This window comes from Bison bison, unplaced genomic scaffold (genome assembly GCF_000754665.1).
Source record: "Bison bison bison isolate TAMUID 2011002044 unplaced genomic scaffold, Bison_UMD1.0 scf7180017864072, whole genome shotgun sequence".
Classification (NCBI taxonomy): Eukaryota; Metazoa; Chordata; class Mammalia; order Artiodactyla; family Bovidae; genus Bison; species Bison bison.
The window spans coordinates 7,274,115-7,302,001 of NW_011494644.1; the positions used below are offsets into that span (position 1 = coordinate 7,274,115).

At 41.4% G+C, this 27,887-nt stretch overlaps 1 protein-coding gene across 4 annotated transcripts in view; it reads left to right on the forward strand.

The window, feature by feature from the left end:
* The window catches only part of TNRC6A (trinucleotide repeat containing 6A), a 73,354-nt gene that overhangs the window by 34,053 nt on the left and 11,414 nt on the right, over positions 1-27,887 (forward strand). For 2 of the 4 annotated variants that reach the window (XR_825051.1, XM_010837215.1), the window contains exons 4-15: positions 3,872-6,442; positions 7,653-7,829; positions 8,532-8,707; positions 9,833-9,865; positions 11,385-11,465; positions 11,804-11,855; positions 15,909-16,051; positions 16,778-16,915; positions 17,388-17,516; positions 17,971-18,048; positions 18,307-18,517; positions 21,399-21,530. Coding sequence is in view for 3 of the 4 variants with exons in the window: in XM_010837215.1 (XP_010835517.1) it covers positions 3,872-6,442; positions 7,653-7,829; positions 8,532-8,707; positions 9,833-9,865; positions 11,385-11,465; positions 11,804-11,855; positions 15,909-16,051; positions 16,778-16,915; positions 17,388-17,516; positions 17,971-18,048; positions 18,307-18,517; positions 21,399-21,530 (3,921 nt within the window). In the remaining variant the exon portion in view is untranslated. Of the gene's footprint in view, positions 1-3,871; positions 6,443-7,652; positions 7,830-8,531; positions 8,708-9,832; positions 9,866-11,384; positions 11,466-11,803; positions 11,856-15,908; positions 16,052-16,465; positions 16,613-16,777; positions 16,916-17,387; positions 17,517-17,970; positions 18,049-18,306; positions 18,518-21,398; positions 21,531-27,887 lie in introns of all 4 variants that reach the window. The other 2 variants (XM_010837217.1, XM_010837216.1) reach the window with 2 other exon arrangements.

A 27,887-nucleotide genomic window follows, 5' to 3' on the forward strand; every position in this document is an offset into this window, starting at 1 on the left:
TGTATCTAAGCTAAAGTGTTTTTCATAACAAAAAGTGGTCTTTGTGACTTATTGTTGGTAAATGCAGTTTTTTGAGGTAGCCTCTTAATTTATGTTTTTGGGAAAGTATCAAGTATGTTCCAGATTAAAAATGGAGTTTTAGCTAATAATTACTGATGGCATCTCTTATTTTCCTAAAATACATGGGCATACACAGCAAAAGGCAGGTGTGGACCATAACCCCCTCCAAACTAGGTCATGGCCAGATTGTGAGAAAGTTTCACTACCATTAAAGATAGTAGAATTGGTTTGCAGAGTGTATTCTGCTGTTTTCTGGGGCGTTTTGCTTTTGATGTATTCAGACATTAAAAAAGAAAAAACCCTTACCTTTCTTGTAAATAGCCAAGTTTTTTTTTTTTTTTTAAATGGTTTCTTTGCTTTTATGTATACAAAATTCTCATCACAAATTCATGGTTTCATCTTTAACACTTGAATCATCTGGATTTACTTTTGATAGATCATCTCATTTAAGAAATCTTTAAAAGTATTGAATATTCCTTTTCTTTAGGTGATTTAAAATGCTAACCTTTGGCATATAACCTTAGATAATATACTTGGGTCCATTTCTGGGTTAATTTTTCTGTTCTTACATACTCTGATAGGACAGTGCTGTTTAGTGCATGATAAAAGTGGAATTTATGGATTTTATTTATATGTCTTATGTGAATTTTAAAACCTTTATATCTCTTTAATCAAATTACCGACTCTTGTTAGTAAATTTTTATAATTAAACTCAGAAGGAACATTGTTATATCTTCCTATTGAGGAGCAAGTTTATATTTAATCAGGGTATCTGCTATGACCTGCAATAAAATTTAATTGAATATTTTTGTTAACTTTATTTCAAAGCTTCCTTAATACTTTTTGTGGTTCCGATAATTAGGATCCTTTTCCATCCCATTTTCTTGTTGGTTATTCTTGGTGCATAGGAAAACTGGCTTTTTACATATTAACCCTTTTTGTTTCTTTTTTACTATCTTGACCTCATTTGGGTGTCATATTTCATCAGTTTGTGCTTCTAGCACAAACCTGAGTAACTGTATTGATAACAGATTCCTGTCTTTTCCCTGTTGTTAGGGGAATGCTGATTATGTTTCAGTGTTAAACCCCAGGTCCATTCCTTTGTTTTCAGCTTGGGTAGTTTTGTCTGTCTTTCTCAGTCTTGTTTTCTTATTCCTGTTGAATGGGAAGTGGCAAGACACACACACGCAAATAATATATCAGAAGTACTTTTGTTATAGACCATGGCTTGATTGTTTTAGATTTGGAGAAAAGTGGAAGGTTTGGGACTTGCTGATGTTCTGGATTTGCTGTTCACAGGAAAGAATCAAGGGTAAATCTTAGGTATTAGGAAACTTACCAAGATGAAGAAAACTGGAAAAGAAGCAGGCTTGTTTTTTCCTTTGAGAGGAGGCACCTGTGGAGGTATAATCTAGGAGTTAATAACCTTTTTGAGATATCTAAGTAGAGATTTAAAGTAAGCACATTGGTGTATGGTTTCTAATTTTGCTCTTTATGAGAGAGGTATGGTAGAATGAAGAACTTTGCAGATAGGATTGAAAATTATGATAATCATTGATATAATTAGTGAAAAATAATGGCCCTCGTTTGTATCTGAATCAGATACAGTTCAAAGCAATTTTAGTTAGCAATCATTTAATCCTTACAACTCTATGAGGTAGCTACTATTACTATTCCCACTGTATAGATGAAGAATCCAAGGCACAGGAAGATTTGAGGGTCTTACCTATAGTCACACAGCTGGTAAATAACAGAGCGACTTTTAAACCCAAGCAGGGTGGCTTTGAGAGTTTTACTCTGCAGCACTGCACCAAACTGCCCTTCATAGAGCACTTATTTGAAGCCAGCAGTGAGCTGCATACTTTACGTATGAAGCTAGGTTAACTAACAACCAGGTAAAGAAGTCCGTATGTACTGTGTATATTCCCATCTTACTAGTTTGGTCATACAGCTACTGCACAGACTTCAGTCTCGGTATCTCTAGAGTTCCAGTTATGTTCTGAGCCACCCCGCTTTTTTACTTTAGGATGAATTCTGATTTTCTCACCTTATTTTCTACAGCCCTTGAGCCTCCATTTCTTCATCTGTAAAGGGAAGGTAATGCCTACTGTAGGGTTGTTTCGAGGATTCAGTGACAGCATTCTGCATAAAGCATGTGCTCCAGCGTGCTGAATGATACTGCCAGCAGTGCAGGCACTGTCTGTTAGTGAGACTGATGTTTTTGTGTCCTTTATTTCCTGAGAAAAATCCTCCTCATGGGCACTGAAAGATGAAAAGCTTTCCTTGGAAGCTTTGAACTGCCAAGTACTTTTTAATTAGAGAGTGGAAGTCAGAAGCACTTTGAGAACTTCTGAGAAAATATATGTATTTAATGAGTTACGTGTACATTTTTTGTCTCTGTTTCATCCCCCCCCCTTTTTTTTTTTTTTTACTATTCTTTCTAGCTCTCTTCACCTTTTGCTGCTTAGCAGTTGTGCTTTGAGAAATAATGATGCATGTTGAATCTGATTTTCCGTATCAGCAATACCCTCATGGGCTTTTCTGGTTCCTCAGACAGTAAAGAATCCACCTGCAATGCGAAAGGCCTGGATTCGTCCGGTGGGTTGGGAAGATCCCCTGGAGAAGGGAACAACTACCCACTCCAGTATTTTGGCCTGGAGAAGTCCATGGACAGAGGAACCTGGCAAGGTTACAGTCCACGGGGCTGCAAAGAGTCGGACACAACTGAGTGTCACTTCACTATACCCTCACAATGAGTGATATTTTACTTTCTGGGCTTATAGCACCTAGTGTTTGGTTCATTATATCTGGGACATGACTTAAGCATATGTATTACTTACTAAATATGATTCTGATAACTACTGTAGTAAAGAACTACAATATGAACAACCCCCTGAGGAAAGTCTAAATGCCCACATCTTATCTCTGAAGATTTCTAACTTAACCAGAGTTTTAAACTGAATGAGAGTGATGCATTTTGGAAAACATTATAAGCAATAAAATAACTAGATGATAATACATACCAGTAAGTCTTAAGTTTATAGGATTGTATGACTAGTCATTAATGTCTTGAATGTCAGCAGTTGAATTTTTAATCATAACTTTGATCTTTAGCATATCAACCGTTTTCTGTTGTCTTCTAATAAACATGGCTGTTAACACATTTTTATGAAGGCAGTATTTCTACTTGTGTGCTATATTTTTCAGATTGAATTTGAACACTAATGAAATGCAAATATAATGGAAAAGGCTTTATAATTCTTATAAACTTGTTATAATACCCAAAACAGTTGTGTGAAATAGCTGTTCTATTTGTTCTATTTGTGTAATAGTTGTTCTATTCTATATAGATAGAAAAGGATTCCTAATATATTTCTAGTACATTTCGCCAAGTTTGGCCTGTCCACTTGTCATTTCCCATTTCCATCCCAGGCCCTTCCTTCCTGAGGTTGGGCCTCTAAGCCTAGGTTGCTCCATCATCCTAATAAATCATTTCTACCTTATCCTTCCTGACTCCAAATTCTTTATTTGCTGATATGTTCATTCATTCATTCATTCATGTATTGAGGAGCTATTATGTTCCAGGTACTACTCTGTGCTCTTGGAATAACATAAATGAACAGAGCAGCAAAATTCCCTGCCTATGTGGAATTAATTATTGAATATGGAAAGTTAGTGGCTGGGATATAACCAGTGCCCTTGTAATTATATTGCCAAGTGTTATATTTTGTTGAGGAGCCATACACATTTATAATATATTCATCATTTTTTCAAACACTTGATATATTTTTGTGTTTCTTCTTTATTCTAGATACAAACCACAATACTTCAGGATCCCATTATGAAAATTCAGAGCGGGGACCTGTGTCGTCTACAAGTGACTCTCGTACAAACTGTAAGAATGCTGTTGTGAACGACTCCCCTGAAAAAGAAGCATGGCCCTCAGCCCCTGGCAGTGATCCGGAGTTGGTTTCAGAATGTATGGATGCTGATTCTGCCTCCAGTTCTGAATCAGAGCGACCCATCACTATCATGGCTTCAGGGAGCACAGGTGGTGAAAATGATGGCCTTCGGAATAGCACTGGACTTGGATCCCAAAACAAGTTTGTGGTTGGTAGCAGCAGCAATAATGTGGGCCACGGAAGTAGCACTGGGCCGTGGGGTTTTTCCCATGGAGCCATAATAAGCACATGTCAGGCCTCTGTGGATGCTCCTGAAAGCAAATCAGAAAGTAGCAACAATAGAATGAATGCTTGGGGCACTGTAAGTTCTTCATCAAATGGAGGGTTAAATCCAAGCACTTTGAATTCAGCTAGCAACCATGGTGCCTGGCCAGTATTAGAGAACAACGGACTTGCCCTAAAAGGGCCTGTAGGGAGTGGTAGTTCTGGCATCAATATTCAGTGCAGTCCCTTAGGCCAGATGCCTAACAATCAGAGTATTAACTCTAAAGTGGGTGGTGCTTCCACCCATGGTACCTGGGGAAGCCTTCAGGAAACTTGTGAATCTGAAGTAAGTGGTACACAGAAGGTTTCATTCAGTGGTCAACCTCAAAATATTACCACTGAAATGACTGGACCAAATAACACTACTAACTTTATGACCTCTAGTTTACCAAACTCCGGTTCAGTACAGAATAATGAACTGCCTAGTAATACAGGGGCCTGGCGTGTGAGCACAATGAATCATCCTCAGATACAGGCTCCCTCGGTTGTAAATGGCACTTCCCTTTCTCACCTTAGCAATGGAGAGTCAAAAAGTGGAGGCTCTTACGGTACTACATGGGGTGCCTATGGTTCTAATTACTCTGGAGACAAATGTTCAAGCCCTAATGGCCAAGCTAATGGTGACACTGTGAATGCAACTCTAATGCAGCCTGGCGTAAACGGGCCTATGGGCACTAACTTTCAAGTTAACACAAACAAAGGAGGCGGCGTGTGGGAGTCTGGAGCAGTGAATTCCCAGAGTGCATCCTGGGGAAATGGTGCAAATTCTGGAGGAAGTCGAAGAGGGTGGGGAACTCCTGCACAAAACACTGGCACTAATACACCCGGCGTGGAGTGGAACAAACTGCCTGGCAACCAGCATTCCAGTGACAGTGCAAATGGCAACGGTAAGAAGTTTACAAACGGATGGAAGTCTACTGAGGAAGAGGATCAGGGTTCTGCCGCATCTCAGACAAATGAGCAAAGCAGTGTGTGGGCCAAAACGGGAGGTACAGTGGAGAGTGAAGGTAGTACAGAAAGCACTGGACGCCTCGAGGAGAAAGCGACTGGGGAAAATCAGAGTAGGGACAGAAGGAAGATGGATCAGCACACGTTACTCCAAAGCATTGTAAACAGAACTGACTTAGATCCACGTGTCCTGTCCAACTCTGGCTGGGGACAGACTCCTATTAAGCAGAATACTGCCTGGGATACAGAAACATCACCAAGAGGGGAGAGAAAGACTGACAATGGGACAGAGGCCTGGGGAAGCTCTGCAACACAGACTTTTAACTCAGGGGCGTGTGTAGATAAGACTAGCCCGAGTAGTAATGATACCTCATCTGTATCGGGGTGGGGAGATCCCAAACCTGCTCTGCGGTGGGGAGATTCCAAAGGCTCAAGCTGCCAGGGGGGATGGGAAGATGACTCTGCTGCTACAGGAATGGTCAAGAGCAATCAGTGGGGGAACTGCAAAGAAGAGAAGTCCGCATGGAATGATTCGCAAAAGAACAAACAGGGATGGGGTGACGGACAAAAGTCAAACCAAGGGTGGTCCGTCTCTGCCGGTGACAACTGGGGAGAAAGGAGTAACCATTGGGGAGAGGCTAACAAGAAGTCTAGCTCAGGAGGTAGTGACAGTGATAGGTCTGTTTCTGGTTGGAATGAACTCGGTAAAACCAGTTCTTTTACATGGGGAAATAACATTAATCCAAATAATTCATCAGGCTGGGACGAATCTTCTAAACCGAATCCTTCCCAGGGATGGGGAGACCCTCCAAAGTCTAATCAGTCTCTAGGTTGGGGAGATTCATCAAAGCCGGTCAGTTCTCCAGACTGGAACAAGCAACAAGACATTGTCGGATCTTGGGGCATCCCGCCAGCGACAGGCAAACCTCCTGGTACAGGCTGGCTGGGAGGACCTATGCCAGCCCCAGCGAAAGAGGAAGAACCCACGGGCTGGGAGGAGCCATCCCCAGAATCCATACGTCGCAAAATGGAGATTGACGATGGGACTTCAGCTTGGGGAGATCCCAGCAAATACAACTACAAAAATGTGAACATGTGGAACAAAAACGTCCCAAATGGCAGCAGTCGCTCAGACCAGCAAGCACAGGTACACCAGTTGCTACCGTCTGCAGGTACCATCTCAAACAAAGAGGCGAGCAGTGGCTCCGGTAAGTTCTCGTTTTCTGCAGTCTTGTTTCTCATAGTACTTCACAGTCACAGGAGCCTTGTTTCAATTTACTGTTTTTGGATGTGCACACAAACCTTTTTTTTTTTTAACTTTAATCCAGGAGAAGTTTGTAGGGAAGAAGATTATGGGGAAGGTGTTACTGTCGGGAAACGGCTCTGCCTTTGATAGTATTGGCTGTGAATCCCACGCACTCCATTCTCTATCTGGAAGGTTATAGAAGGCAGAATTGGAAAAGGGATGTCAAGTGGGAATACTGTACACTTTCCTCATCTCACTTTTTCTGACTCGAGCTGTTAAATTTTGGTTTTATTATTTGATTATCCCCAGAAATAAAACAAGTACCTAAAAGTACAGTCCTCTAAAAATCTAGATACTGTAATTGGCCATAGAAGGGATTTATTTAAGTAGGCATGTTGAATACAGTGGGCATGTAATATGACAGTGACATTTTTCATTAGTTGTCATTGAGATGTACTGTCTTTTTAATGGAGGTTTCATTGAATAATAATCCTGTTGGATGTAGAGACAGAAATATTTTCATGAACTAACGTTTCAGCGCCTAATTCTTTTTTCTGAGTATTATTAATTTAGATTTAATTCTTAGAAGAAAGGTATATGTATCTAAGGGGAAGGCTGTTGTGGTTCTTTTAAAACAGTGTGTTCATGGCTTGGCTTTGCCTTTGTTGATTATGGTTGGCTTTGGACAGCCTAATAAATTTTAAGAAGTGCTGTCCAGCGTATACAAGTAGGATGCCTACCTATCATTAGTCTTATTAAATTACATTTTCCAGAACAGTGATGTTGAAAGGTTGTACTTATAGTAAAAGTTTTATACACATACTGTTACCCAGCTTGATCACCTGCTTGACTAGGTTTGACTCAGAATGACTTGGCTTTTCTAGGAATTAAATTCATCCTCAAAGGAGGAAGACTTGCCATAATTAAGATTATTCAAAAGAATCTGCTGTGCACCTCGAGGGCAGTTCTGAAAGAAGAGGTGAAAAAAAAGTGTAGTTAGATTATAATAATGGAAAATTATTTGTCTTCTTTACATAAAACAGAAGCCATCCTTTTTGCCCATCACAGCATCATTATTTAATACACAAATGTGAAGGTCTTCTTTTGTTCCCCAAGTATTCCTTATTACTCCTTCAACCTGCTGATGACTTCTTTTCCCACACTTTCTAAAGGCTGGGGTGAGCCCTGGGGGGAGACTTCAACTCCAGCCACAACTGTGGATAATGGTACTTCAGCCTGGGGTAAACCCGTAGACAGTGGGCCTAGCTGGGGCGAACCCATTGCTGCGGCATCCAGCACATCCACGTGGGGCTCCAGCTCTGTTGGTCCACAAACATTAAGCAAATCTGGTAAGTTACTGATAATTGCTGGTTTCCGTTGGATAGCACTGGTGATTCATTGACTATAATTAAGTAATTGGATAACGTTTATGACGTTGATAATGTATCCACATGTTATCGTAATTGTCAAGCAACTTTCATGCTATCCAGCACAAGAGACTGAGTATAATAGTCATGGAGACACATATCCAAGCGGTCTGGCTCAGGTACCAGACAGGCCCCTAAATACTATACAGATAATGAGCAGAGTTCAGGAAGGACCCTTAATATTCAGACAGACATTGTTACTATTCTTCTAGGGATTCCAAAGACCCAAGTATAGAGATGAGATACTTTCTGCTTCTGACCTGCATGCTGTACTTCTGGGCCAGTCTCCTTAAAAATATGTATTAAGATGAATTTTTAAAAGTTCCATTCATCCTTGAGTTCCTAAGCAAATACGAACATGAATGCCACCAATGTCCCATGTTTAGGAATCCTCTGATTTGTAAAGGCATGAGAAGTGTTTTATCGAAAATTTTACTAAACTTAAATTCTTGTTTAGCTTTTAGCTCAGTATATTACATACATTTTTGCCATGCAAACCTGGGAAGGGAAATAAAAGAGGGTTTTTAGATTGTCCCCCAGCTCTGCCCCCTTAATGAGTGCTCATCCTCTGGAAAGAACTGTTTGACTATAGCATGTTTCTTTTTGTCACAAATCCACAATCAGGGCCAAAATCTATGCAAGACGGCTGGTGTGGTGATGATATGCCCTTGCCTGGAAATCGCCCCACTGGCTGGGAAGAGGAAGAAGATGTAGAGATTGGAATGTGGAATAGTAATTCATCTCAAGAGCTTAATTCATCTTTAAATTGGCCACCATATACAAAGAAAATGTCTTCGAAGGTAAACATTTCAAGGGCAAAGCCCTTGAAACTTTAAATTCCAAAGGTAGTTTCCCCACAGAAGATAACGTGCTTGCCTGCCCGTTTATGGCAGTCAGTATAGTCCAGGCAGTCCCCAACTTGGGTAGAGCTTCCTGTGTGGGCAGCCATCTAGAGAGACCTAGGACCACAGGAAGGTCCTTTCTCCCCACTTCTACAGCTTGACATCTCTCCCCCACCTCCACCAGTGCTACCTGGGACAACCCCTCACCCCAGGATGGTACCTGCAGTGGGGAGGATGAAGAGAAGGGCAAATCTACATGTTGATTCCTCCTGTCCCACTGCCAGTTCATCTCCCATTTCACCTCCTCGCCTGGAGCCCCGAACCTCCACGTTACCCAGAGTTACCGTGGTCCTTATTCGTCCCCCATCTTCGTCCCTTCTCTACTCAGTAAGGTCCTGGGATGGAAATCCCTAGGAATGAGTAGAGCGTTTGGTTTTGCTTTTATGTGGACAAACCTTATTCCAGACCTGGCTCTACATCAGAATTGTAAGGCATTTGTTAAAAGTATAATTTCCTATACTCTAGGCCTGCTGTTGTTTTGAAAATTGAACCAAGTTTCTTGTTCTCAACGAGCTCTCCAAATGTTTCTGATGCAGAGCCAGGTTTGAGAAGACTAGTGTCAGATTTTCTTGGGGCCCATTTTCAAAATATGTGCTTAGTCCCCCCAGGTGATTCTGATATATCCTTTCCAACCTGTTTGAGAATGAATTCTTTTTGAGGGACCTAAGAAGTCAGATACCAGTAGCTCATGGCCAGGGTCCCTCCCTTTTGAACCTGGGATTCTAAGTCTAGGACCTGCCATTTTCATTTTTAAGACTTTTCTTCATTGGGCTGCAATTCCCTATTGCCTCAGCATATAGTGTATGAATCGTTTTCCCATGTTTTACATAAATCATTTGATCCTCATAACCTTCTGAGATAGAATACTGATAAGGAATTTGAAACTGGAAAAGGTGGTGGCTTGCCCAGAGTTGCATAACTAGTAAGTGACAGAGCAAGGATTTAAGTTTAGGTCTTCCAGTTCCAAACCCTGTGTTCTTCCCACTGGACCATGCTGTTTTGTGACTTTGTCTTTCCTTACAGGGTCTGAGTGGCAAAAAAAGGAGAAGGGAAAGGGTGTGTAGCCTTTTTACTCTTTCTCCTTTGTTTCTACTAGTAAAAATCTTTTAGAAAGCAACTGCAAATATTTATTTAGCCTCTGCTGTGTGCCAGGTACTGTGCTTAGTGCTGGGGGTTCAGAAACACTAGGATAAGCGCATACTTCAGGGAGCTCAGGGTTCCGTATGGGGGTGTGAGCAGTGCTCTAAGGAGTGTTAGCTTGAGTTTCGAAGATGCCTGGGAGTGGGATGTGTTAGGAAAAGTGGTAGCCCGAAATACAGAATGTGGGGGGAAAGAAGTGACAGTCTACTCCACAGTTAGATTAGGGGCAGATGCTAAAGTGTTTACAGTACGATGCCAGATAATTTGAACTTTATTTAGCATAATGTATGGAGCCAATCAAATTGAATAAAAGGCAGCATCGGTTTGGTTTTTAAAATTGGAAGGAAGACCAAAGTTAGTGATCTCATTTAGGAAACGTCTGCATTCATTCAGGTTAGAAAGGACGGCCTGAATTAGGAAGCAGAAATAAATATTTAGTAGAAGGGACTGATGTGAGAGACATTTGGGATTAAAGAGACAGATATTAGCAACCAGTTAAGTATGGGGTGGGGGTAAAAGAGGAAAAGGAATCAAAGTCAACTTCACAAACCTTGGAAAGGGTTAGATGCTTGCTTCAGAGACCTGCTTTCAAGGGGAAATGACGAAGCTGTGTTCTGTTCCGCAGTCAGAAGGAACAGGTAGTAGCAACGGGATAGGGAAATTACGGCAACAAGCTGAGAATGGTTCTGTGATCCTTTATGGGCGGCCTCGGTCTCTATGGCTTCCAGCCTCCCTGTCTACCAAGCTGCTAATCATGGACCATTTGTTCTCTCAGCTCATGTTTCCAAGTGGTTTCCGTACCTTCCATACCCCAACCAGCCACGGAAAGCCAACACCGAGTAGGAAGAATCCCAGCTTTAGTTGCTGCTGGGGATATTGTGTTCTTGGCAACATAAATTGGAATTTTAAAATACTCTTTCGTATGGAAACATATGGTGTTTTTTCAGTACAGTGCACATAGCATAATTAAATTATGGTTTTAATTGGTTTCTTTGGACTAACCTGAGAGCCTAGTGACTATTTTTACTTTGCTTTGGTGTGAGAATTCTACAAATCCAAATTATAATTAATTTTTTAGAACACAGTCCACTTGTACATTGGAAACTGTCTGATGAACAGTTCTCCATTATCCAGAGGACCTGTTTACTTTCTGTGGGTCATCAAGGCCCTTTGCTTCTGTCTTTTCCTTCTGACTGCTTGCCCTTAGAGATTTCTCTGTGCATTACAGCTATACCAGAGGACTGGAGCAAAGGAAGTTGAAAATCAAATAAGTTGATTTTTAATTATTAACAACTCTGTGAGAAGAGTTGGTTGGAGGAGAAATTATTGGCTAAAAATGAGAGTTGGGAATTGTCTTGAAGTTTAATTAATCCATCATTATACCGAGATAAATAGAGACGGCCATGGCATCTTTCTGCTCTTTTATTTTACAAAGGGAATGATGAAAGGTGGAAACAAACAAGAAGAAGCATGGATAAATCCATTTGTTAAACAGTTTTCAAATATCAGTTTTTCGGTAAGTATGTTTTCTCAGCAACCTGCTCCCCTTTTAATGGTGGTTCATAAACTTACTCTAATTTCATTTTTTTGTTTTCTTTAATTGTTTGCTGAGTCATTATGAATATGCTGAGGTTAGAATAAAATTTTCCATGAGTTCTTTATTTTTATAGTTACAGCTAAAAATACTGATCACATATCTTCTTTTATTATTTTTTATCATGTTAGGCAATGAACATTGCCTAACATGTTTTATGTTCCACTTAAATTTCACAAATAAGGAAATAGTAAAATACTTCACTTTTATTTTCGTTAGCAAGTTAAGCTCAACTAACAAGCTACTTTTTTCTTTTTCAGAGAGACTCGCCAGAAGAAAATGTACAGAGCAATAAGATGGACCTTTCTGGAGGTAAGAAAAAATTAAATCAACTTGAGTTTCATATTCATCATTGATGGGGAGACTCACTTGTGACGTAATCCAACTGAAAAAGCATTGACCTCAACCAGGAGAGGGAGCTCTGGGTTTCTGCCTCAGTGTTCCTGTTCTCTGGCGTATATTAGAATGTGGGGATTATGCGATTTGGTGTGCCTTTTAAAGTGTAAATCACTGTGCAAATCTAAGCTAATGGTACTGTTAGTCTTTGGTTACTGCAGATTTAGTCTTGTCAAGAATGAGTTATCCAGGTTGGATGAGACAGTCTTCTTAATTTAGGGAACACTTTTTACAAAGGCCCGGATACAATGACAGAAACATCTGAAGCCATATTGGAGAAATGGCAAGTAGTTCCATGTAGTTGAAGAATAGATAGATATAAATTGACTATGGTGGTGGGAGTGTGGTGGTAGTAAAAGCTGTACCTAGGTGGATTTGCTAGAAAACTAGGTGGGTTCTAAATCATGTGGCACTTGGGTGTCTGAGCTTTATTCTGAAAATAAGAGATTAAAGAATTGTAAGCAAGAGAATGAAATGATTTGGATTTATGTTTTAGAAAAACAGTCATGGCTGTAGATCGAAAATCTTGGGACAGAAAGCATTAGCAGTGGAGGAAGACTAAAAGTTACTAAGCATAGCAAACCAGTTAGAAATTTTGTTGCTGTAGCTGGTGAGAATTTTCATAGCTCTAAGCTAAGACAGTTGGTGGGAAGAATCTTAATTCAGTGGAGATACAGGGATCAGAATCAGGAAAAGTTGATAATTTGTTTGAACCAGTGTGGGACAGAGGATGAGCACGAGGGTGTGGTAGGAGATGGTTCCCAGCCGCCTCGTCTGGACACTTGTGTAGGTGGTAGTGTTCCTGGCGTAGTCCAAGTCCAGGTGGAGGAGAGGGACCATACAGTAATTTGAACAGGCAAAGTTTAATACAGATGTACAGAATTACTGTTAGATTGGTGAGGGATTGGCGAGGAAGAGATAACAACAGGCCCTCCTAAGCATATATGAATAGCTGATACAAGAAGTAACCTAGAGACTAAATTGTAAAAGTCAGCTTTCAGCAGCTTAAAAATGCAGAAAGCGAAGAGAAAGAAGAAAATGGCCTGCACAGCTGACAGACAGAGAAGCAGTAGATAGCACGCAGAATTGTCGCTTACTGGGTGAGGTGGTGCGAGAAGCCGCGTCCGCTTTCACCCTTGGAGTCTTGCTGCGTCCTTTTAGGGTGTTGCCTCTCAGCTTGCTTTGCACCCGAGTCTTCAGTAACCACTTGTACCTTCCAGTTTGGCTAGCTACTTTCAGGTGATGTCTGTGGTAAGACCAGTTAAGCGCATTATTAGTCTTTTCTTTGCTATGAAATGAGTTCTTGATCAGACAGTGCTGTGAGGAGTGATGGATAAGGCCTCTGTGAGACCATGGATGGTAAGGGGGAAAAAAAAATCCATATCCAGAATATGTGTCTGTTCCTATGAGGACAAGGCTCTGCCTCCTGCATGACTCACTGAATGGCAAGAGAAGTTGCTGGGATGCTATGTTGTTGGAACTTGCTGGCACTGTACCCTTCTAGGGTGCTGGGACAAGCTTCTCATGGAGGGGTGTGTCCCCATAGACACTCTCTGCTACAGAGCTGCTTGGAGGTATTTGGGAATGGTGGGAGAAGGCCTCGAGTGAGGCTCACCACCCTGAACTGCGAGGGTAAGGCACAGGAGAAGCTGAAGCACTGCCAGAGCCTCCAAGAGCAAGTAGGCAAAACTTCTGCCTGCAGCGTCTCTCCAGTGCCCCTTGCTGATAAAACCTCAGTGCCAGTTGGCAAAGGAAGAAAATGTAGAGCCCAGATACAGTTTCAGAGAGCAGTCAACAAGGGTGAATTTGGAGCTGAGAGACAATGAACCAGTGACTGGCCATTGTTTGAGATAGGAAATATATAATGGGTTGGACAGACAAGATTGCTGAGTTCAAAGTTGCTATGAAAACCGTGTGGTGATATCCAGTAACTAGTAAAAACAAATCTGGGTGTGGAGTTTATAAAAGGTAGGGCTGGAGATAATAAGTATAATTAATTAGACATTAGTGGTAGTACAGCTTCAAAAATAGGTTGTGGAGGGAACTCCCTGCCAGTCCAGCAGTTAGGACTCTGCGTTTTCACGGCCATGGGCCTAGGTTCCTGGTTGGGGAAGGTCCTGCAAGCTGCATGGTATGGCCAAAAAATTTAAAATTTTAACAAAAGGAGGGGTTGACAAGAGGATTGGAGTGATGGACCAAAAACAAAGTCCAGGGGCAAAAAATGGCATTTAAGGAAAGAGGAGAAATGGAACCAGTGATTGTCTTGGTATGCATTTGACCCTGGAGGTTAGGAGAAGTGTCATTGGTAACTTAGCCAAGAGCTAAGGGCCTTTTTATACAATTGGTCAAGGGAAGGCTGCCACATTTGGAGCTCAGATGGTTTCTGAAGTGATGCCGAATGGTTGGAGGAATGGTTTGGGGAGAGGATGTATCACACTACTTTTTTAAAAAAGATTTTATTAGGTAGGCAGAAATAATGTGGATTTTTAGGAAAGAACAACTTAGAGATTTGAGAGAAGAGTTGCCTAGGTTAGATGTCAAAAGTGAGGGGGGAAAAAAAAGTGAGGAAAAGAGTTGAAAATGGCTATCCTGGATGTTTCAGTGAATTAACAGAGGGAAAGAGAACAGGGAAGAGTTTGTTGCAAATGCTTATTGAAGAATACTTTCCTTTTGGTGGCTCAGATAGTAAAGAATTTGCTTGCAATGCAGCAGCCCCAGGTTCAATCCCTGGGTTGAGAAGATCCCCTGGAGAAGGGAATGGCAACCCACTCCAGTATTCTTGCCTGGAGAATCCCATGGACAGAGGAGCCTGGTGGGCTACAGTTTATGGGGTCACATGACTGAGCAACTGTACTTCCCTTTGTTAAAAATTTTTCCTTTCCACTCGCCTAAAACGAGGGTGGTAAAGGTGGGTGTGTCGTGGTGGTGGCTACAGCAGCAGCTCTCTCAAAGGAGGACAGCAGTTGCAAAGAAATTGTGGGTGAGATCTGAGGATGAAGCCTAAGGAACAAGGAAATGGACTGCAATTTTAACAAGTTGAAAACCAAGGACTCAAGTTTGTGTGACTAGAAAAGTAGAGACACTGCCTCTGAGCCCCATGAAGATCGAAGGGCAGTATCGTGCTTGGTTTGTCCAGTTAGAAGTGATGAAGGAGCATTCAAGTGACGGTTCCCAGCAGGCAGTTGAAGATGTGCCACTGAGCACAGGCGTCAAGTCAGAGTAGACATTGGTATTTGAGGGTCACCTTGATGGTGAATAAGCCTAAGGGAGGCCAGTTTGAAGAGAGTTGAAAGACTGAGACCTTGAACATACTGAGTACATCCCCACATCAAAGAAACACAAAGAAGTGGCTCAGCTATGGAGAGAGGAGGGCTCAGGAGGCATAATATGGTAAGGATGTGAAGTTAGAGCTTTGTTGAGGATGGTAGCCTGGGAGCTGGCTGTTTCAAGCACAGATTTTTGCTAGACACAGAGATACCATGAGAGGAGGTCGTATTTACTGCAGAGAAGTCAGCAGAGCAAGCCCTTAGGGAGGGGAGACCTTTCCCATCTGCTGAATGGGGTGATGACAGTAGAGTTATCAGCATTAAATGAGAATGCGTGTTCACAGCAGTGCCTGGCACATTGAGAGCATCTGCTGGGTGATGGTTAGTCGTGGTGCTGTTCCTGTTGTTGGTTACTGGAAACTATGTTGCTATCATAAAATTAAGCAGATTTGAGATGACCAGCGATGTTTTACCTGTTTACTAGTCTGGTTTCAAGTTATTTGGTTCAATAAAATAATACTGTCTGCTAAACTTAACTTGTGAAGAATATAAGATTTGCTAAGTGCTAGTGCATTTTTCACATGTCAAGGCAGAAGTCATTTTGGTTTGGAAGTGAGTATTTCTCTTTCTGTTGTAAATTTATCTGAAACTAAGTAGGTTAATTCTCTTCCTACTTGATGACATAATTTCCTGCATTTGTTAGGAATGTTACAAGACAAACGAATGGAGATAGATAAACATAGCCTAAATATTGGTGATTACAATCGAACGGTCGGGAAAGGCCCTGGTTCTCGGCCTCAGATTTCCAAAGAGTCTTCCATGGACCGCAGTCCTTATTTTGATAAGGTAAGTTGTCTGTTTGTTTTCTGTCTTGTTTTACCCCTGTGGCCAAGAAAGCAATACACTTAATAGCATAATTTTTCATTAACAGTTTAGAACATTTAATATAATATGAAGGGTTATATAACCCAGTTCCAAATATTACTGGACTTGTAGTTCATTGTCCTTTTATAGTTCATTGTCCTTTTATGTTGCAGTTGATTACAGGGATCCTATTTATATTTTCCTCTTAACCCCGTGAAATATGTTTGGTTCTTTTTGTGTGCTCTAGAATTAACACTAATCTGATCTCTTCTGTTTTCTACCTGTTTCCTGTTGATGCTGGAATGTCATGTGACTTCTCTCCTGTTGCTGCAATGATTTCTCCCTTCCACTTGTTTGCTTGGCTGGTGTTGCACGTCTTTCTGTCTGTCCAATCAGGATGGCATTGTAGCAGATGAATCCCAAAACATGCAGTTTATGTCCAGTCAAAGCATGAAGCTTCCCCCTTCAAATAGTGCACTACCTAACCAGGCCCTGGGCTCCATAGCAGGGCTGGGTATGCAAAACTTGAATTCTGTTAGACAGGTAAGTCCACACGTGTATTTCAGGCTCTCTGTTGATTTGTATAAGTAATAAGAGCTCTCTTACATGTAGTTGCTGTGTTTAAGTCAGAATTACAGTGTGTGGTAATGGGATGTTAGTCCCTGAAGAATCCCAGTGTCATTTGGTGGTGGTGGTTTGTTTCCGTAGAATGGCAATCCCAGTATGTTTGGTGTTGGAAACACAGCAGCACAACCCCGGGGCATGCAGCAGCCTCCAGCACAACCTCTCAGTTCATCTCAGCCTAGTCTCCGTGCTCAAGTGCCTCCTCCATTACTCTCCCCTCAGGTAAGTAAGCTTTTCCACTATATTCTCTACTGTTCACCTGGAGTAGAACCTCAAAGAAATTGATATTTGAGTGAGATGACTGGTTGGTCGTCGGATTATTTATTGGCCACTTTGAGATGCAGCTAATTCTGAATGAGTTATTACAAAAGGGATGAGGGTAGGGTGGAGCAAATGAGTCAAAGACAATTTAAATCTCAAATCTATCATTCTGTTTCATAAAATACCTTGAGGGGAGGACGACAGTAGCAGTATGAATTGACTGGCTAAGGATTCATCACTGTCACTTTTTACTTAACCCATGAAAATACATGGGAACAATAGATTAATGAAGCCAGAAAAAACAACCTCCCCCCCACCCCACCTTAATAATCCACAAATGTAATTGCTCTACTGATATTTTAAAACACATAGTATGTTTTGTGAGCTTGAGTTTCTTTTATCAACATAGTTAACTTACCATTGTGATCCTCAGGTTCCAGTTTCATTGCTGAAGTATGCACCAAACAACGGTGGCCTGAATCCGCTCTTTGGCCCTCAACAGGTAGCCATGCTGAACCAGCTATCCCAACTAAACCAGCTTTCTCAGATCTCCCAGTTACAGGTAAGTAGAATAGAATAACAGCCTTATTCAGTGTACATTCATTGTCTACTGTAAACGCCACACTTGAGTCTGTGCAGAGTGTTTTTCAGTAGACAGAGCAGGCATAGTCGTGGCCCTCAGGGAGCTTCCAGTCTCTAAGTGAAGGCAGATGGTAAACTGGAAGGGCAGGATGTGGTATGAGCAAGCCCAGCCAAGTCTGGAGTGGCCATGGGAGTAGGGTGATTGGGAAACGTTTACCTGATGAACTGCAAGTATAGATTGAGCAAAGGACTCAATTCACCAGGATGGCTGGAGGCCAGAGAGTCCAAACAAGAGATGATATGGATGAGGCAGGGTGTGTTGACATCAGCTAGATGGAGCCGTGCCTTTGTAGGTCCCTCTGCCACAGTCACTCTGCGGCACGCTTGTCTGTGATGATGTGATGCTCACAACCTGTTTGCACTTTTCCTTCCAGCGATTGTTAGCGCAGCAGCAAAGGGCGCAGAGTCAGAGAAGCGTGCCTTCTGGGAACCGGCAGCAGCAAGACCAGCAGGTAGGTGTGATCCTTCCCCTTGCTTTGCTCACACTCCACTTTGATCAATTCCATTGTGACAAGGCAGTTGAAATGCCTTTATTAAAATATAATGGAAAACATTAAGTCTTCTGTCTGCCTGGAAGTCTTATTAACTGGTGGACAGTGATTCTTCACCTTCCTGATGAGAAGGAACTGAATTAAAAAATGAAGGGGGGATCGAAGGTATCTGTAAAGACTTCTCTCCCCAACTTTTCCCAATCATTTTGTCGTTTTAAGGGTCGACCTCTTAGCGTGCAGCAGCAGATGATGCAACAATCTCGTCAACTTGATCCAAACCTGTTGGTGAAGCAACAAACTCCGCCATCTCAGCAACAGTCACTCCATCAGCCAGCCATGAAGTCTTTCCTTGAAAATGTCATGCCCCACACTACACCTGAGCTGCAAAAAGGGCCATCACCAATAAATGCTTTCAGCAACTTCCCTATAGGTGGGTTTCTCCTTGGCCAGAGCTTTGGGCTGGTGCTTGGTGATCACAGGTTGACCTCTTGCTTTCTGACCTGTCCAGTTTTTCTCTCATGAGCGCCACGTGGTTCTTTAGCTGCTCTGGCTCTGAGTGGCCACACTGCTTCTAGCGTTGCCTCTCTTCTTACTTCAGGAATGTCTCTCTCTGTTCAAGAAAATCACACATTTCACAAAGTCCATGCTCAGGTGGTGCAGTGGTAGGAATCCACCTGCCAGTGCAGGAGACGCAAAAGACGTGGTTCGATCCCTGGATCAGGAAGATCCACTGGAGAAGGAAATGGCAACACGCTTCAATATCCTTGCCTGGGAAATCCCACGGACAGAGGAGCCTGGTGGGCTGCAGTCCATGGGGTCACAGAGTCAGATGCTCGTTTGAAATGAGTTAACATACATATATTTCTTTTTAAGACTCGGGTATCTTCATTATAAGATATGAAGGGGAGGGGAGGACTGAAATTATTAGAGCACACCAGAGAAATTTTGAGCTTTGCTGCTTGGAACAGTCACATCTGAAATTTTAACTATTGTTTAAATGTTTACAATAAATTACTGGCATAAATGTAAAAAATAGGGATGAGAGAAGAAATTGCTTTTATTGCATTTACATTTGCTTCCCCGCAAGCCCTCTTTTCTTATTACGTCTCCAGGTTTTTTGTTTCCTCTGGGAATTTCAGGTTTATGTGTCTTCTTCCTTAGGTCCCTTTTCTTCTCGTGCCTTTGAATATCTTTTGACCTTTGATCATTCACCCCCTGTTTGTTTCCCTTTTTCTTTCTCTTTTGTAAACCATCTGCTTTGGTTACTAGCCCAACTTTGTTGAAGATGTTCAGTTAACTGGCATGTTCTAGGCTGTGGGCGGAGGTTGGGCCTGCTGTTATCCCTGCTCCCGTTTCATGTTGGCTGGACCTGATACATGACTCAGCTCTCCCTGGTTTCGCTATGGACTCAGCTAGGACATTGATGGAACTTCGAGTTTTAGGAGTTGTTAGCAGTCTTTTTACATTCCTTTGTCTGTTAGGCGAATACCATAGAAGCCATGTCCTCCCAGAGACAGCAGTATGGTGATAAAAGAATACTCAGGTGAACATTGAGAGATTTTGGTCTCACTAGTGAAAGGGAGTGACTCTCACTGTGTGATTACATACTGAGCATATAGATTGGGCCACTGAGAAGATAAGTTTCTAAATAAGCAATTTCTTATCCTGGCTGGCCTTAGAGCAAGAGACTTTTCCCTGGTTAAGGAAGTCTGCTTTAACCCAGGCAAGCGCCAGTGTTGTTGTCTAAATCAGGCACTGGCAAACTACAGCCCATTGGTCAAATTTGTCTCGCTGCCTGATTTTGTAAATAAACTTTTATTGGAACACAGCCATGTGCTTTTGTTTATGTATTTCCTAGCTGCTTTTGTGCTACAACAGAGTTGCATAAAGACACTCGGGCTGTGTGACCAACTGAGTCTAAGATATTTATTGTCTAAACCTTTACCTAAAAAGCTTTCATACTACTGGGTCTAAATGGTGAGTCCAGAGGGCAGTAAATTTAATTACTTTTTCCAAATGGGGTGATATTAGTGAATTTATATTATTAAACTTTTAAGTTTGACCTAGTATCACATGGACTCTCCACCAGACCCAGTATCTAAAAACCATTTATTTTGAAACTTTAGATTAAGAACCATTTGGATGTATTAGACAAAGATTCTGGCTCTTGCTGAAAAGTTTCTTTTTTAAATTTATTTCCTTTTTTTTTTGATGGCATGCGGAATGTTAGTGTGGATTTCAGCACTGGAAAGATTTAAGCAGAGAAGTAATAGAACCTCACATACTTTTTAAGAACTCATTTTGACTTACTTTTCATTGTGTGCCCATTTATATGCTTTTAATTTCTTACCCTGTGCTTACTTCAGCTAAAGAAAACATCTATCATCAATTCTTTTTTTTTTTTTTTGGACTCACTGCATGACTTGTGGTATCTTAGTTCCCAAACTAGGGATCAAACCTGTGCCCCCTGCAGCAGAAGCAGGGAATTGGAAAGTTTTCATTTTTAACGAGCATCTCAGATTATTCTGTAGATCATGGTCCCCAGGATCACACTTCAAGAAATACTGGCTTAATGGTCAGTGACTAAGATAGAAATTTCCATCTTTGTTCCAAGAGAATATCTAAGGCCGATATGTGTCACAAGCAAATCAAGTAAGTTGTGCCTTGGGATATAAAAGTCTTGCCCTTAGGTACAGTCCTGCACTTACAGCAGGACAGTCTTACTTTTAAATAATAGTGTCCTTTGGTGGCTAAGGCAGTTGAAAATTGTTACTAGCAAAAGTTAGCAACTGAACATGATCATTTGTAATTCTTCATGCATGGTACTGTTGGGAAGTTCCTAAAGAGATATATTTTAGTAGCTAAACAAATACTTGGCTGCCTTAGGATTTTCTCTTATTTTGCCAAGGAATTTAAAAATAATCAAAATTATAAGAGTAGTTTTCCACAGTTAATTCAAGTATAGTACTGACAGTTTTGTGGTTTAAAAATGTATATTATTGACTTTTAGCTAGCTCTTTAGAATTTCTGTGTATTGCTTTCTCTGGTACCCTAGCCAGGCTCTTTCTTCTGACGATGTTTCTGCTTGACCTTGGTCAGGAGCCCAGAGTATCTGTCCTGCCTGCCTTGCCTTTGTCTGTAATCATTTGGCTGTGCCACGTTTGCAGGATATTTATTAAGGAACATTGGACAGGATTGAAAACATTAGATTAATGGCATACGTTTTTCTAGAAAATGAAAGTTGTGGTACCATAAGGAGAATGTGCTATATTTTTATAAAGTGGTTTTTTAAAATTGTTATCTATTTTTAGGCTTGAACTCAAACTTGAATGTAAATATGGATATGAACAGTATTAAAGAGCCACAGTCAAGACTAAGGAAGTGGACTACAGTGGACAGCATTTCTGTGAACACATCTTTGGATCAAAACTCCAGCAAACATGGTATAAGATACATTCTTATATTCTGACTTTTTAAAAACTGTCAAATTCTAAATTTAGACCTTATTTTTAAATATATATTTTCATAGCTAAATTCTCTTAAGAACCTTTCCTCATTATTAAAAAAGTGCTTTATTAGTTATTGAATCTTAGTTAAAACAAAATAAGACCTTTATTGTGCTATTGTGAAAAATACAGGTCAGAGTACACATTTATTTTTTTTTACTTATTCCCTCTTAAGATGGTCGTTTAGTTTTTTGCTCTTATTTTACTGTTTTAATATTCTACTTAACATTTATTCAGTTTAATCTAATGTAAGGGATTAAAGATTTTACCATTAAAAGAAAACAAAACTTGATTTCTGATGGTTTCTTATCCATTTAGTAGATGTTAATGAAATATTTTCTTTCCAGGAACTGTGCTCAACCACCTGGAGTCCATAGATACACGTGTACATACGTGCACACGATTGAGTATGCAAGTAAAAGTACTTGCCCTGAAGGGGCTCGTTGTTTGGTAGCAAAAATAAACATATAAACAACTTTAGTTCGCTGTGACAGGTGCTCTGAGAATTAATACATATAAAAGGATAAACAGTATAAGAATGTAACTCCATTGGAAAAGTGAGTAAGGAATAACAAACCATGGGTGTGGCAGGTCTACAAAGGCTTTAAACAGGGGCTCCTCTGAACTGAGTCTTGGAGAGTTTACCAAAGGACTGGAGAAAGAACAGCATGGAGAGGGTAGCGTGAGAAAAGTTCAGAGATAGGATAGCCTGGTGAGTTCTGCCACACGGGCATGTCTGGGGGTTGACAGCCCAAGCGAGAGAGGGGGAGCAGGGTACAGCTCCAGTAGCAGGCATGGAGCAGTCAAGGAAAACTTCTGTGCCTGAAAAATCACTCTAAAGCTGAAACACGTGGCCACTTAAAGGAGCCGGAGTGAGAAAGAGGGAAACAGACATGAGAAGAGAGAGTACATTGAAGGGAGCATTAGAATTAAGGACAAAGGGACTGGGTAACTAACTTCGCTCATTCTGCAAATACACAATTATCTGTAATGCGCCTCCTATGTTTATCTCCTTCCTCAGTCCAATCTTATACCTCACCCTGGGCTCAAGGGTCATTCTCAAGAAGCCTCCTCCAGGCTTTGTGCTGGAATAGCACCTCTTATGCATATCTGTCTTATGTTAGTATCCATCTAGGCCAGTACTCTTGCTTGGAATCCCATGGATGGAGGAGCCTGGAAGGCTGCAGTCCCCGGGGTTGCTAAGGGTCAAACACTTTTCACTTTCATGCATTGGAGAAGGAAATGGGAACCCACTCCAGTGTTCTTGCCTGGAGAATCCCAGGGACGGGAGAGCCTGGTGGGCTGCCGTCTCTGGGGTTGCACAGAGTCAGACATGACTGAAGTGACTTAGCAAGCAAGCAAGGCCTGTCTCCATCACAGGGAGGAGTGAGTCTGTGCTTTGCTTACCTAGTCCCATTGAGCACATTGCAGTGCTCGGGGAACCTTTACTAGGTGAAAGGATGAGTGGACGATAATGCAGTTATTGGTAGAGGAAATGTAGGAAGTGAAACAGGCCTGCTGGGTCAGATAATGGATTGATTTTAGAGTGTGGTGTTAATATTTTGGAAATAGCCCAACATGGACAAGCCCAGTAGAGGCCTAGTATTCAGAAGAAAAATCTGGGCTGGAGTAAGATTTGATGTTCAGCAGAATGTTGATGTCACGGACATGGACGAGGTTGCCCAGACTGATGGACCATAGAAGGGAATGTGGACAGGATCTTGGAGCCAGTAGGAATAAAGAAACCTGGAGGAGAACGGGTGGAGAGATAGGATGCGGAGACCCAGAGAAGTGTTGCTACCATATGATTGTCTGCCTTCTCGTTAAAATAAATGTTTCCATGTCTGCTTCACATGTCTGAGCCTCAGTTTCTTTGTGAAAATGAAATACTTCCTTCCTTGCACTGCGGTTGTAGGTATAATATGTATCACATTCTCAGGCGCTTGGTATGCTTACCCAGGGCATACCGGTATATAGTGTGCATTGTATAAACGGCGTGTCATCATGCAGCATAGGTTTTGAAGTCAGACTTGGGATTTGATCCTAGTTCGTGCATAGCGTTTGCATCTGTGAAGCGGAAAGGAAGCATTGTAGGACTATTGAGGACTGAATGAGATAACATAAAGCTCCTGTCTGATTGCCTGGCATGAGACATGCAGGTGGTGGGTGGTGGTATCTTCTGTTACCGTTTTTCATTCAATTCAATTAGTAACTTTATATTTTGAACTTTATCTTCCCTTTTTTTAAACTTTTATCTGCTTTTTATCATTTTTTTACCACGCACTTTATTAATTCTGCACAAACCTGAAAAGTGAGCAGTGAATTTTGAAGTTTTTTAGTGAATAGCTTAGACAATAAATACTTATATACCTGTATACATAGCAGTCTAATGAGCATATTCTAGTAACATTCTCTTCAGAATAAAGAGGAAGTTGATGCTTTTCGTTTACTTCAGTGTAAGTTCCTATTCCTTTTTCTTAATTTGATATAGAGTTGATGTACAGTATTACATAAGTTACATGCGTACAGTATAGTGATCCACAGCTTTTGAAGGTTATACTCCATTTATAGTTATTGAAAAATACTGGCTAAATTCCCTCTAAATTTCAGGTTTTAAAAGGTTGTGTTTTTGTTTTTTAAGCTTTTCGGTCTGTTTAACGAAGGTGCTTTTTCCTATCATAGTCACTCTGGTTGCCTATCCTGTCATTTTCTCCCTGAACTCCTCCTGTTTGCTCCCTGGTTCTTTTCCTCCTCTTGCTGTATCTCTTCATCCTGGTGGAGATTTAGAGTCTTCTTCTCAGGCACATTCTTTTTGTTTGCTTTGTTTTCTGTTTTCTTTACATTACAAAGAGAAATGTTAATCATTTTATTTCTGTTATTAATATTTTGGTGCAATTTGTTCTTTTTCCCTTATAAAAATAAAATCGGGATCTAACTTCATGTATTTTAGGAGTGATCCCCAAATGGCGGGACTGTATTACGTGCTGTTAGACCCTCACTATTTTGAAAATAATTTTTTTCAAAACAGCATCCATTTAAACGTTCACGAAGTTCTATGTTCAGATTTCTGGCATCTCTGCGGAATGGAAAGCTTTGCCGGCACCAAGCTCCAGAGCTGTCACCATCCCGAGCTGAGTGGCTGTTGCCCTCAGCTCATTCTTCCCACTCCCCTCCCACTTGGATCTTCCCTCCCACTGGTGGAGAAATATTTTTCTATACTCCCTAACCAGAGGAATATTTCCCTAAAATTGTGTTTTTACTTGAGGAAGGACCATGGGATTTTTTTTCTAAAGGCAACTTGCTTCACTTGTTTATAAAACCTGGTTGGCCCTATTGGCATTTGTATTTCTATGCTATAGGAAATGGGGGCTGTTTTTCTAATAGTAGCAGAGGAGTGTAGAGATCATTTTTTAAGGGGGAGTGATTTGATCGCAGTATTCAGGCTCACGTCAGAGATGGGCTGAGCCTGGAGACAGGAGAGGCCTGTGGGAAAGATTAGGCTAGCTATGATAACTTGCCTCACAGTCTTACACGGGTTCTATTTTTATCTCCATCTAGTGAAGCTTAGCAGGCTAGTAAGATAGTTGTGGACCTGAGAAGAAAGGGCAAAGTCAAGAGAACTGTCTGTGTCAGAGATCCCCAGGTACACTAGTTTCCCTAAAGAACTCACAGAACTCAGAAAAGCTGTAATACTCATGGTTATGGTTTGTTACAGCAAAAGAATACAGATTAAAATCAGCAAAGGCAAAAGGTGTGTAGAAGAGAGTCCAGGAGAAACTTAAGAGAAGCTTTCTATTGTCGTCCCCTCTCAGTGCAATCTCTTGGACTTGATTCTCCCAGCAACAGTGTGTGAGAGCATGTACAAAGTATTGCCAAGCAGAGAAGCTCACTCAAGCCTTAGTGTTCTCAGTTTTTATCGGGAGTCAGTTGTATAGTCGTGGAACACACCTGCGTGTCAGTCTCCAGCACCCTGCAGACCTGGATACATAACTCTTTTTTTCTGTGATTGCAAAGATTTCTGAATCATTTTGTTTTGGGTTCCCTGTGTGTTGAGACAAAAAGAGCATGACCCAGGCCCCGTGCACAGAAGAACAGATGTTCACCACAAGTCCCGTTGTTGTCATAATCGCTGGCATGGCCATGGTTATGCAAAGGGTCTCTTATCTGGCAGGCTCCTCTGTGAGCTACAGGAGCCCAGCAACCATCAAGGGCTAGTCTTGGAGCTCTTTGCCATGTGCAGCCTAGCCCTGCTATGCTCTTTTCTGTTCACCTTCCACAGTCAAAACACCAGGGGAGTAGAGTGGAAACAAGGACATTTAACCCCGGAGTTGTGGAGCAGTGAGAGTTGGACTGGGCTCTGGGGTATTTGTGATACTTCATGGTCCTATGATTCTGTCTTCACCAGTTTATAAAAACCCTTGCCCCTCGTTGCCCAGGGAAAACTACAATGTTCAGGAGCAGGAATACGTTTATTTTAGAGTTGAGGGCTGTTGCTTATAAAGAAGTAAAAGGCATCATATAAAGTTATATGGAAGAACTAAAACCAAATATATATCAATTTGATTAATGTAAGTGGGTCAAACTAATTTATGAAAAGAAGTTCATATTGAATCCTAAAGTAAAACCTGACTGTCTGCTATATACAGGGAACCCAAAACAAAACGATTCCGAAATCTTTGCGATCACAGAAAAAAAAGAGTTATGTAGGAGGCAAAATTGACAGGGTCTAGTGATTTTATTTTATTTTATTTTTTAGTGATTTTAGATAATAAGGAAGAGCTAGGAGAGACTTGTTTTCTAACTTAAGTAACGTCAGATCTATGTTCCCCTGATTAGTATTAAAAGGATATTCTGTGACATTGATTCCTTTCCTTTTCATTGGATTTTCTCTTAAAACTTGGACTAACATTGGCTTAGAGGTCAGTTTGCTGCTTTGTACACACTGGACTGATGATTACCCGAAATTGAAGGTGAAATTGCCATGTAATTGAAGGAACATTGGAACATGAATCAAGCAGCCCTGAATTCTAAGCTAACTTGCCTCTCACTGGTGTATTACATCTGGAATTTCCCTTAAAAGTGGCAGCTGAGACAATGATAAAAATGTCAAAAGAAATGCGGATCCTAGAATCAACGCTTAACTGTTGCATATTAGCTAGTGGCAAGTAACTTAACCTTTCTGAACTTCAGTCCCTCATCTTCAATGGGAGTAATAATAGTACCCCTTGTGGTGGTTTGAGGATGAGTCAGGCAATATCTCTTAAGCACTACCCAGGGTTAGACACGTAAGTGACCAGTGGGTCTCAGCCTTCCTGGGTATTGCTGTTGCCATCATTATTATGTCATGAGTGCCCTCCCTCTAAGACAGGCCCATTTCTCCAGTGTAAATCCAGCTCTATTTGCTTAAACTAAAATCTCCCACATAAATTTTATGTTTCATTTTTCTCATCTTCTCCCATGTAGTGACTGATAGAATGTAATTGGACCATGGCTAACACTTAAGTCATATCATTTTACTTTTTAACAAAATGAAGTTTTGATAAGTAGAAAATGTTCTTTTTAAAAAAGCAGAGGACAGGAGTGCTTTTATCATTGCTGGTTCTTGCATAAGAATTAATCACTTGAAATTTGATAATCATGCTTACTTACTGTATTACTTAGAACTCTTACTTTATATATCCTACTTTATTTCCAAGTGGCTTTAATTCAGCTAAGATACATAGTTCACTCAGGATAAAAGTAATAGCTAGATGAGGAAGCCAGAGAAGAGAGGGCAGTAGAATTGGTGGGATATAACTGATTCAAGTCAGGGATGGGTTAGTGCCCACCAGTGAGTGGCATGAGGTCCCGTATTTTACCAGAAGCTCATAGCTGGAGCAGCCTTGAGTCCATGAACCAAAACTTTGCTCACGTCTGTTTCAAAATCTACAATGGACAAGACACTTTGCTTTTGTTGTCGAATCCAGTTTTGTGTGTCTGACCCACAGTGAGGCCAAACAAACAGACAAGGCAGAGTTTGGAATAGCGTACTGCAGGGCCAGGCAAGGAGGGTGTTAGCTGGTGCTCAGAAAGCCCAACTCGCCATGGTTTTCGGGGGAAGAGGTTTTTCCTGGGCAAAACTGAGGGGGTGGGCTGCGGGGTGTTGCCCTCCTCTGGTGGCTGGTGGTTCAGGAATCTCAGCCACGAGCCTTCGGGTCCCGTCCTCTGGGCCCCGTGCTGGTGCTCAGCCTGCAGTCAGCGTCCTCCACCCGGCGGGGGGTTGTTAGCGCGTGTCCTGGGGGGAGGACGCAGGAC